Genomic DNA, 11809 nt, shown 5'->3' with positions numbered 1-11809 from the left:
CGAAGGCGTTTAAGGAAAGACTGGACGCGGCACTCAGTGCTCTGGTCTGGCTGACACGGTGGTGGTCGGTCACAGGTCGGACTCGACGATCTCGGAGGTCTTTCCCAGCCTGAACGATTCCGTGATTCCGCACTGAGAGCACCCGCGGGGCTGAGCGGGGCACTCCGGCCCTCAGGCACTGAGGGGACCCGGCAAACTCCGGGGAAGAAGTGGGTGGTCCCGGGGCACTGCCGCGGGCTGGGACCAGCCGCATCCCACACCCCGCATCCCGCACCCCGCATCCCGCACCCCGCATCCCGCATCCCGCTCCCGTAACCCGGCGGCGGAAGCCCCGGCCGGCCCGGCCGCCCAATGGGCTGGTGCTGCGGCGCCGGGGCCGGGGCCGTCACTTCCTGGCCCTGCGGCGGCGGCGGCAGCGAGGCGAGAGCCGGGGCCGGGGGCGGCGGCGCCCGCAGCCCGCCCGCCACCAACATGCCCTTTGACTTCAGGAGGTGAGTCGCGACAACGCCCGCCCGCCCGCCCGCCCCGCGGGGACCGGCCGCGCCCGCCCTCCCTCCCGCCGCTCCCCGCCCGGTGGGCAGGGAGGGATGCACGGATGGATGGATGTGTGGATGGATGGGTGGGTGGATGGGTGAAGTAGGTGTGGGCAGGGAAGGGCCGTGGGAACGGGGAGGCTCTGTCCAGCGAGCGGCCGCAGGGCGGTTGTGCGAAGCCAGAGGGGGGGTGTGTTGTTTGGGGGTTCCCCGGGCAGGACCTCGGGAGTGATGGATGTGCGTGTCCCACGGGACCCCGCAGTGGGTATCGGGGTGAAGGTGCGGGGACCCTGCTCCTCCCGCAGATCCTTGGGGTCCCACGGCAGCTTCACGGGGTCGCGGTGGGGCTCCCACAGAGCTTTAGGGCATCACTCCTTATGGTGGAGCTCCCACAGCATCTTTAGGGGGTCAGTGTGCAGAATGCAGCACCACGTGTCTCATTGCTGGGAACCAACATTGGCGCCTCCACCTTTGGCTTTGCCATCCTGAGCAGGTGTGAGTTGTAGGATTTGGCCTTTCTGTGGAGCGCCTGCATCCCCTGGGCCATAGCAGGCAGTGTCAGGTACCAAAGCAGAAGTGAAAAAGACCCCTCTGACTTAAGTGCAGCTGAAATAGCAACTATGGGTTCATTTTCTTTTTGAGCCACTCTTGAGCCAATGATTTGTAAGTTCCCAAGTTCAGAGATGCCGTGGGGAGGATGCACAGATGAGTTTTCTGGTGTAGATTTTACTAGAGCATTAATATTACATTAAAAAATACATGCATTTTTGGGAATATATGGTCCTTTCCACGTAGGATCATCGTGACCTGTACATGTGACCCCTTTGAGACGGCAGGGGGAAATGGTGATAATGCAGGTTTTTAGTTCTCCCAAGCAAAAGTTGTGTGTTATATTTTTGCTGTAATTCTAAACCAGGCCTCTCATTTATACAGGCTGACAGGATCTTGTGTGATCCATGGGGCACTGTTGAACATGGAGGCAGTTGCTTCTGAATGAAAACTTGTTGAAGCTGGAAACAATATCTGCTGGATCATGTGGGATCTGGGGCCCAGAGCCTCGTTTCTGCTCTTGTGTAAAATTTGATAGAAAAAGTCTTCTCAGCTTTGGAGACATTCTGCCAGCTGCGAATCTTATTACCGCCTATTTTCAGACTTGTAAAATATGTGAATAATAAGGGACCCTGGGTTGTGGCTGACACTTTGTAATAGCAGATAAAGCAAATGTTATTTCTGATGTCTTTGAAAATGTAATTTTTGTTGGGTCTCTGCATATGCATGTGGAAACACTGGCTCACCAAGAGCATAATCACCTTCAGAGACAGCACTAGTGCTTCACTTTGGAATGGAACAAAGACGTTTAGTAAAGACTGAATGGCAGGGTTTGTGTTAATGAGTTACAAAAAGAGCGGCATCAGTTCAGATCTTCATTTTAAAGATTCACAATTGCAAATAACTTCTTTGTCATTCAGACTGGAGGATTAGAAATAGACACTTCAAAGCTCTTTCTCAAGTAACATAAGCTTGCTGAAGTTCAGCTATTCTGCAGAGATGAATTTTTGAAAGGCTGCCGTTGATAACAGGAATTTTATATTTAAAGTACAGAGAAACTACTGTCACGTGCAACAAACCACTTTCCTGTTTTAGAAGCATGAATAGAGTTCAGGGCCAAAACGTTGCAAAGGTTAGAGCCCTTTTTAGCTGTTGTGGGTTTTGTTCATTGTGCAGTCAGTGGAACAAAATCTGCTGAGGCTGGAAAATTTTACCGTTGTAGGTGCAGTATGATGCATACGTTAAAAAAAAATGTACAGGTACTTCCCGACAACTCTAGAACGTACAATACAGTGCTCTTAGAGAAATGAGGTTAACACCTTGAGTGAGTTTCTGAATGAAGAGATGCCGTTTTTCATCATGTGAAATCCAAGGTTTTTCTCTCAGAGATTTCAGCTGGATGTTCTCTGTGGCAGGTACGGTTTGACACCCTGTCTTTAGCACACACTTTGGAGTGGGTGTTACGCCTGTGTATGATTAGAGGTTTAGGTTGTTAAGAAACTTTTAAAAATGCCCCTATATATCTACTAGTAGAGTCCCAAAATTCGGAGGTTCCAAGTGGAATGGAGTTGTGTTCTTCTGGAGGCCACAGATTTCGCAGGTCTGGGTTGCTAATGCAGCTGAAGCAATCACTGTCTTTAACTGCTCTTGTCAGGAATTTGGAAAGGCAAGGTCTTGTTGTATCCTCCCTTTACTTAGAGCTTTTATTTTTGATGTTTTAGAGTGGCAGGATATTGACAGCTGACATCAGGTGTAGAGAGGGGCACAGACCAGATGGAAATTCAGGCCTTGAGCTCTGTTTCCACACAAAGTAGCTCTGGCAGGAGTAGGTTTCCAGAGTCTCATCTGAAGACAACAAAAACACCAATGACAAGTAATTAAAAAAGCCCATGATCAAAAATGTCCCATTCTTCACCAACTAAAAGGCAAAGAAAGCCTTTCCATTTATGGGACTAAATCTCTTCCCTCTCTTCTAGAGTCACAGGTTCATATCTGGCCTGACTGAAGAACTCAAAGTGCCTAAACATCTTTCTTGGAAGTTGTCTCCATCAGTTGATCTGAGCCATATTGGTTCATGTCATGGTTCCATATTGGAAGTAGCTTGTTTTATTACTTGTAATTTTTTGTGCTTTTTTTTTCCTGTAGAGCTTCTGTTTCCTTGGCTTATTGGTAGTTCCCTTTGCTAATACCAAATGCATTTAATTCATAAATAAAACAATATTTTCCCAGTAATTTCATGTGAAAAATAATCATTCTGTCCCAAGTATCTTTGGGATTTTAATAATACTTAGTACTTACCTAATGCTTTTCATTTTTCAAAGCCTTTCATTCATGCTAATCTCTCCACTCCTGCTGTGATGTTAGTATGAAACCAAGTTTTCAGCTTCCAGATTGGAGCTTTCAGTGCAGGTCTGTTCAGGGCATGTCACAAGACACCAGCTCTCCTACAGAATTCCTAAATCAGTTTCTATTTCCAGAAGGCCTGGTTCTTTCCTTTTTTTTTTTTTTAAAACCCATTTGGCTGAAAGAGGCAGGCAGATTTTTCCTTGTTTCCCATCCCCTGGTTCCTTAGAACTTGTGTCAGCAAAGCAGCTTTGTACCTATTTTATTGGGCATTCTGAGTTATCTCACTGGATCTGAAAGGGTATTTCCCCCTCAAGCCTTTAAGACCCAGTGTCACCTGCACACTTGCAGCATCTGAGGATGGTTAAAATAATAATTAGATTAAACGGTGAGCCTGGGTCATCTTGAGTGGTGATTATGGGCCAGAGGGTTTCTCCTATGTTGTGTGATCCAGTTAGCAGGAGCCTGAGTTGGTGCTGGGACTTCAGACTGCTCTGGTGTTGAGAATTACATACATAAAAATGAAAATTACAGATGTGAAAATAAGTTACTCCTTTGCAATGGATGTGGACATGATAGAGAGAAACATTGCTGCGAGTTCTCTGACTTTGGTGGCTTTTCTTTGCACCTGCCTATTTGCATGAAGGAGTTACTGATGCGTTTGTAAGATACTAAAACTTCTGAACTATTTTGGTAATTGCTTAGGCTGAGAAAAACTAAAATAGCCCACTCTGAAATCAAGTTTTTGTTCTAATTCTGGGTAATTCTCAGTTGTGCCCTGGCTATGTGTTTGGCCGAGAGTGACAAATATCCGTGAGTCCTTATTTTGATATTTAACTGAGAAATTCACAATTCCTTTCCCACAATTAATCATTGTGATGTTTTCATTAGGGATTTTTTGTTGGTGTTGTTGATTGTTTGGTTTTGGGGTTTGTTTGTTTTTTTTCAGTGTTATAACCCATGTGAAGTAACAGAATGTTATATCCAGATTTTGGCGGTCACGGGAAAGGAGCCAGGCTTAAAAAGGATTTAGATTTAAATGCTGATTTAGTGTGGAAGGCAAGGACTCTTATTCCATCATTACAGTACAACGGGCCCCCATGGTCAGCTGTTCTTTGGCACATGTGTGATAAATAGTGTTTTAATGTGGGTATTCTGATTCAGATATAAAGTACATTTTTATTTTTTGGGATACAGGCAGGTCTTCACTTCCGTTCCCAAAGATCTTTTTTAAATCAAGAAGCTGACACACATCCAACCTTATTTTGGGAGAGAGAGTATGTTTGGTTTTAAATTAGACCTAAGAGTTGTGATGGTGAATAGGCAAAGTGATGCTCAGACATCTGACCTGGAACAATTGTGGAATCAATTCCTGATCAAATTAATGAGGACAAACCAGTTGATTGATTAGAGGTGATTTTGAGTCTGAGGAAAAAATCTCTTCTGAACTAAGCAACTCCTTGGACAACTTCTCATTCACTTGTGAGCTTAAGGAAAATAACTTATTTTAGTCTTTAGTCTTCAGAAAAGAAGGAACAAAGTTGACTTCCATGATCCTATCATTTTCCTTTTGACAGGTTTGTGAGGTTCACAACTGAAAATCATAGAATCAACTGGGTTGGAAAAGACCTGACATCATCAAGTCCAACCCTTGATCCAACACTGCTGTGGTTACCAGACCATGGCACTGATGTCACATCCAGTCTCACCTTAAAAACCTCCAGGGACGGTGAATCCACCACCTTTCTGAGCAGCCCGTTCCAATGTCTGATCGCTCTCTCTGTAAAACATTTCTTCCTGATATCCAGCCTAAACCTCCCCTGGTACAGCTTAAAACTGTGTCCTCTCGTCCTACTGCTGGTTGCATGAGAGAAGAGACAAAATCTTTCTGTAGCCCCTCAAATCTCCCTTTACCTTGTCTGGGATTTGTTTGCCTTGTGTTTGAACATTTGCCAATCATTATGCAGAAATGGTGATGCTTTGGCATTGCCTAATAAATATGAAATATTGGGGGAAATGTACATGTTTGCTCAGGAATTTTCAATTTCAATATGAACCAGCGCTGTGTTTCCCGTCGGATCCGGGTGCTTTGTGCTCCGTGCACCTGCTGGCACTTTCCCAGCACCTTTAACTGGCTGCATCAACACACACTCCCTCATTTGGCAGAATTACTTGCTGAACTTACTTTAGAGGAGAGGCACGGTGAGCTCATTTGTGAGCAGGTGCACGGTGGCGATAGCAGCAGGGAGGCGTGTTCTTGGCTGAAACAGAGCGGGGAGGATGAGAGAAGAACTAACAGCTCAGACTGGCTGGTGTGGCATCTCCTGATCTGATGGGTTGTGCTACTGGTTTGTGCAAGCAGTGGCACCGCAAAAAGGCTGTGTGTACCCTGCACAGTCACTGTTGCAGCCACAGGCGTTGCCACTTGTACAGTGATTTGGTTCGCAGTCCTAAATCCTGTATGTGATGGAGCTGGTAGCCAGCACTCCCTAAATTAGCGTCTACACCAATAACCAGCGGCCTAGCACAGCTGTGTGTTGGGTAGTTTCCTCTCTGCGCTCTACAGGACCCACATTTTCTCTCTGGCTGCTGAGGTGATATCTGAGTTCTCCAAAGTGCCTGTAACTGCAAGTGAATTTCATCCTGAACTGCAGCCAGGTCTGGCGAGCAAGTTCCAGTTCACATTGTGCAACGTCGCTGGTAAACAACCCTTCCAAGTGGTGGTGTTGCCACCTTACGTAATTACCACAGTGGTTTTGGTGCCAGGCAGTACCATGACTAACTTTGTTTCAACAATAGCCCTTTGAGGGCACCTGAGAAATTATTCTGCAGTCACAGCAGTCAGATGGGCAAGCAGAGCTGTACAGACAGGGTCTGTTGATGTTTGTGCCACAAATAACTGATTATAGCATGAATGTATGTAGATATTTCTTCCCGAGTCTCCCTCATGCGTAATTTCTCTTGAAATGTAGTTGGAATAGAGATTTTTTCCTGAGTAAGTATAGAAATATTAAGGTCTGTCTTTGTAGGAGAGTTCTGTATTATTCCTTCTGAGCTTTAACCGTCCTCCTTTGTTCAGTCCTTGGTGACACAGATGCTTTCTTCATGCCATCATAGTTCACTGCTGTGAAAATGTCTGAATCACACTGTAAACAGAGCTGAAGCAATACCACCAGCGTGGACTGGGAAGCTGTGGACGTTGTTGAGCTTGTATTTTGAAGACTGCTTGTGTATTTTTTGGGCATGTAATTCAAATGGTGGAGGTGGTGAGAAAAGAATAGTCTTGCAATGAATGAAGAAATGGTGGAACGGTCTTGTTTATTTTGTCTTCTATCCAAGCACAAGCCCTGAACTATTGTCTAGGTATTCCTCTACAGAGCCAAATACTCTCAAAATGGAAAACTTGTTCTGCCAAAGCATTAACCACAGTCTTGCCATGACAAAATCTTGCTTATACTGAAATGTTTGAGTATTTTAGTAGTAATCATGGCAGACACACACTTAAGACCGTACTCTGTGTGACAGTGCGACTTGCTGTGTTTGAACTGTGTGTGTTTGGATATTTGCTTTTCTGTTTGTTTTTTTTTAAGGATGTTTCCACATGAGATGTATTTAGTATAGTTCAGAGAAGCCAGAAAGATTGACATTTAATAGAAGAATCTTCAAAATGCCCTGTTAATGCATGCAGGCAAGTATAACTGCTGACAGGATTTCAGGAGGTCATGGCTTCTTACTGTTTATTTAACAATCATATCCCAGGGCAGATCATTTGGCTTCCAAATTGCTGTCCATCTCTGTAGACCACTGGGTGCTGTGAATAAAGCAAGCCCACCAGTTCAGCCAGTAATGTAAATATGATTTTGTTTTCTGATAAAGATGAAGTCTTGAAGCCTCGCTCAGATTCCCTGTCACTCTAAATCAACTGTGACCCTGTTGCATTGAAATCTGATTCTGGTTGCTGCATTATAACAGGTTGTATCTGGACTGAAAATCCCTGGTAAACCTGATCCCCAACTATAAGTTGCAGCTCTTGGGCCTGCATCACTTATGTTTTTCTACTGGGGTAACATCCATACAGGTGTTTCCTGGAAACTGTGTCAAAACCAGGAACTTCATTTGGAGGTTGGATGATGCAGGAGAGTTTTAAGTTACACTTACTTGCAAATAAAAAGTGGGACTGAGTTGTAAAAGCCTGTACAGGAATTCTTGTCTCCTTAGATTGGAATTCAAATAGGAGAACCTGAGCTGGTCACTGCGGGTTTTTATTCATATTCTGAAAAAGTACAATATATTTGAATCCTTGATTGATGCTTTGGGAAAGCATTTTTGTCCCTAAATCTTGTGTATTGGTGGATTTTGTCCTATAGAAATTACTTTGGAGGAGAAGGAAGACTCGGTTGTGAGTGAATGCCAATGTCTGCTCTCCCAAGTCAGGGTTCTGCTGCTCTTAACCCCTGGCAGCTTTAGGCAAGTACCAGTTCCTGTCTGAGCCTCAGTTGCTGAATTGTTTCAAGGGAACCCTCCTGTGCTTGCTCACTCTGCAGAGCAGTGATGGAACTGGACTGGTCCAGCCTGAGACTGTGAGCCTAGATGATGTCCAGGAGTTTCCCTTATGGATCTGGAGAAATCTCTTTCAAGCAGTAGGATATGGATTGGTCTGTGCACTTTTGAGAGAAGCTTTATGAATAAGGAGTTGTTTCCTTCACACATCCCTGCCTTGCCTTTTTCCCCCCTTTCCCCAGATGTTTTATTTTTTCATGTTCTTTTGTACCAACCTCTGATTTTTGTGCTGAGCAAGTGCAGCTGGGACTTAAACTAGAAAGTAGCTTCCACAAATAAAATTTACATGTTTCTGATGCTAATTTTATCCTGTCAGATCTTGTTTCAAGGTGTTCAGTAGCACAGGGCAGCAAGAGTGTCTTACTGTTCTGTGATTCCCACAAGCTACGGGAAAGGCTACAGTACAACTCTTTTTTTTTCCATAGCTCTGCCTGGATTATGCTCCATATTGTGTGTAGGATACTTCTTGGAAATCACAGTCTACTTTTGAAGTTTGTTCAGTGTCTGTTGGAGATCAGGACTGCTGTTTGTGGGGAGGGCTGAGGAGCTGGCCAGTAAGGCCAGTAGGCTGGCAACACTGGGAACCAGCAGCTGTGGGCAGTGAGTTGTTGGACATTGGAAGGGGCTGCCCAGGGAGGTGGTGGAGTCCCCATCCCTGGAGGTGTTCAAGGAATGACTGGACATGGTGCTCAGTGCTCTGGTCTGGTTGACAAGGTGGAGATCAGTCACAGGTTGGACTCTGTGATCTCAGAGGTCTTTTCCAACCTCAGTGATTCTGTGAATGTGGCAGGACGTAGAGGAACCCTGAGCCGGCACCTCTCATACAGGGAAAGGGAGAGATGTTGAGGACTGAGGGTCCTAAAAAGGATGGAATGGGTATGGTTTGATGATGGGAGGTGGTGGGTTGTGCTGGGGAGCTGCAAGAACAAGAATCTCTGAGTTTATAGTTTACTTATGACATTCAAGTATCTAAACAATTTACTTAGTTTGGGGAGCAGCCGTGTATGTTAATCCTGATTCCCTCTGATCTCCAGAATATGCTGCTCCCACTCAGGAGCACAATGGCTCCTGTTCATAGTCCAGAGAAGGGCTGGATCCTTTTGAATACCAGTCCCCTTACTTGAACATTTTTTCTTCATGACACTTTTCTCCTGTTTTGATGAAGTAGAGTATAATTTGTTCACTTTATTAAAAATACATTTCTCTTCCATCCTTCATTTTGACACGTGCTTCACTGCTTAAAAGGAAATAAAATGCTTGCTGGCAAGTCTCCACCTTTGAGTATTTGAGATTATACTTTCCTCCTCCTCTTAATTGCCTTTGAAATATGTTTGAGGCTAACATTTTATCTGGAAGGAAAAAAATAAAGTGATGTACCGCTTCCTGTTTTCCATTCTTCAGTGTCACCTAAAATAGTTGCAGCTTTGGCATATTTCAGCAGTAGCAATTGTTGTGTGTGTTCTTGGGCAGCAGAGAACAAGCTTAATATGCACGAAATTTAGAACATAGTTGACAAAAAGGTGTTATGGAGGGATAGCACAATGACTGGCAGGAGGGAGCAAACAGGAGAACCAGCTCCTTGGAAATGAGTCAGTTTAAATGGGAGCAGAACATATGAATTTTTTGTACCCTTTTTCAGCAGCTGTTGTGGAGATTCGAAGTCTTTTCTCCTGGAAATAAATGGGTTTGTTTTTTTGTCCCTGTGCAAATCCTTTCCCTGCTAAGTAAGGAGCAGGCCAGATGACATAATGCTGCAGAGGCTGATGCCTCCAGTGTTCTCTCAACCCCTTTCCCTAAGTGTCCAGTTACCCAAAGGCTGGATTATATAATTAATGACAGTCCTCCTGGCCTAACCTTGTTTTCTTGTTCTCAGTACTCCTCCTTGTTTCAGAAACTTCCTCTGTTAGTTTCATTATGTTCTTGGAACTAGAATTAAGAGGGAGGAGCTGGCTGGCAAGGAAACCTCTTCCTACATTTCATTCCTGGGCTTAAAAGTGTGGAGAGTCAGCAGGTCAAAAAAAATAGTATTTGCTTTGAAAAGTGGTGTGATGTTGTGAGTGAGAAATCAGTCATAGAGAATTTGGAAATTGCAGTCTTCACCTGGTTGCAGTCCAAATAAACTGGTTTAAAGCTCCATTAGCCCCTCCACATCCCTGTCTGGTCCTTCCCATGTCAGAGCTTGCTCAGAGTGGTTCAGGATTAAACAGTTTCCGATATAATTCTGAAACCTTTCGAGTTTGTCCATTAAAGCTCAAGTTGTGGAGTATGTTTGTTAATATCCCATTGTGTGTAAATGAGGACTAGCTGATTACTTAATGATATGTGTGTTATCTCCTGTAATGCAGGTGTTAATCTTATAAAACGTGTTAATAACTGCGTGGTATTTACAAGTATCGGCTTATTAGTCCTGCTTTGAATCTGTGTTTGCATCTGGAACTCACATTCCCAGCCAGGCTTTGGTGTTTGTATATTCAGTGTTTACTTTCTGTGTGAAACTGAGATTAACAGGATCACTTATCTTACTTTCCATGTGCTTCAAAGTTTGTGTCCCATTTCACAAAACCTTCAAGATTGTTCCTAAACGTGCACTCCAGGCACAACCCTGTGAGCGAACCAAGGTTCAGCTCTTGCAGAGCACATCCAGTTTGTTTTCATAAGCCACCTTCCCGCAGCTTTCAAAGAATCACTCAATATCCTGAGTTGGAAGGGACCCACAATGATCATCAAAGTCCAACTCCTGGTTCTGCAGAGGACACCCCAACAATCTCACCCTGCCCCTCAGAGCTTTGTCCAAACACTCCTTGAGCTCTTGGTCAGCCTTGGGGCCGTGACCACTGCCCTGGGGAGCCTGTTCAGTGCCCAACCACCCTCTGGGGAAAGAACCTTTTCCTAAAATCAACCCAACCCTCTCCTGACACAGCTCCTCAGGTAGAAGTTGGAGCTTTGCTCAGTGATGCTTCATTGTTTGCAGAGTTTTTCACCTGTAGATTTCCACGTGCTTGAGGAAAGGTGGGCAGATGTTACCAGATGCTGCTGTGCAAAATGTACAAGCTGAAGAAGAAAGATTTAATTGACTGGAACAGAAATTGCACAGTGAGTCAGCGCTGGGAGCAGAACAGAATTCAGGTCTGTTGGCTCCCACTGCTGCATCCCATCCCTGGAATTGTAATGTGGCTGTCCTGGAGCTGTCCTGAGCTGTCCTCTGCACATTATGTTCTCATCTGCCAGCAGACAGGAAACATAGAAATGTCATTTAAACAAAGAATTAACAGAATTAAGGGCTCAAAATCAGTAGTTCCTATTTTCTTCCTCTGCTGCTGACTTCCTACCATTGTTTTCCCACTCAGTAAACCAGATTTCACCTATTTTGCTTTATTGGAAGAAGAGTTACTGCCTTTTGTATGTGCTGGATTGTAGGATCTAAGTGTTCCTGCAGAGTTGTCAGAGCATGCACTTGTTTTTGGGTGGGAAGAAAAGCAGCCTGAGCTAGAGAAAGGATTTCAGAATGAAATCTTGAACTGAAATTTCTCCATGAAAATAGAAAAAGCAGTGCTCCCTATACATGTGTAGAGGAAGGTGTAAGAGTAAGGCAGCTCTACTTCTTTTGACTGTTTTAGGGTGAATTTACTTGTACAGAGAATTTCTTCTTTCCTTGCTAGATCTGGGGAACAAAATTCTGGATTTTTGCCCAGCACAGGTACAGGAAGGACTAGAGGAAGTGGAAAATGCAGAGGGAGTTGGAACTCACTGCTCTTTTAAAGTAAGAAAGGTTTTGCTTAAAAAGACACGCTGTTCTTGATGTTTCCCCAATTAAAGCCCAACTT

General features: G+C 44.6%; 1 protein-coding gene across 1 annotated transcript in view; it reads left to right on the top strand.

The window, feature by feature from the left end:
- The first annotated feature begins 396 nt into the window (after positions 1-396).
- Positions 397-11809, top strand: part of ERGIC1 (endoplasmic reticulum-golgi intermediate compartment 1) — a 60426-nt gene continuing 49013 nt past the window's right edge. The window contains exon 1 of the mRNA XM_027901342.1: positions 397-491. Within this exon, the coding sequence (XP_027757143.1) occupies positions 472-491 (20 nt within the window). The 5' untranslated portion in view covers positions 397-471. The remainder of the gene's footprint in view (positions 492-11809) is intronic.

Source organism: Empidonax traillii, unplaced genomic scaffold (genome assembly GCF_003031625.1).
Source record: "Empidonax traillii isolate 1590-97213 ecotype Southwest subspecies unplaced genomic scaffold, ASM303162v1 scaffold22:size5013007, whole genome shotgun sequence".
Lineage (NCBI taxonomy): Eukaryota > Metazoa > Chordata > Aves > Passeriformes > Tyrannidae > Empidonax > Empidonax traillii.
Note: the sequence above shows the minus strand (reverse complement) of the source record. Positions and strands in the feature narration are given on the sequence as shown.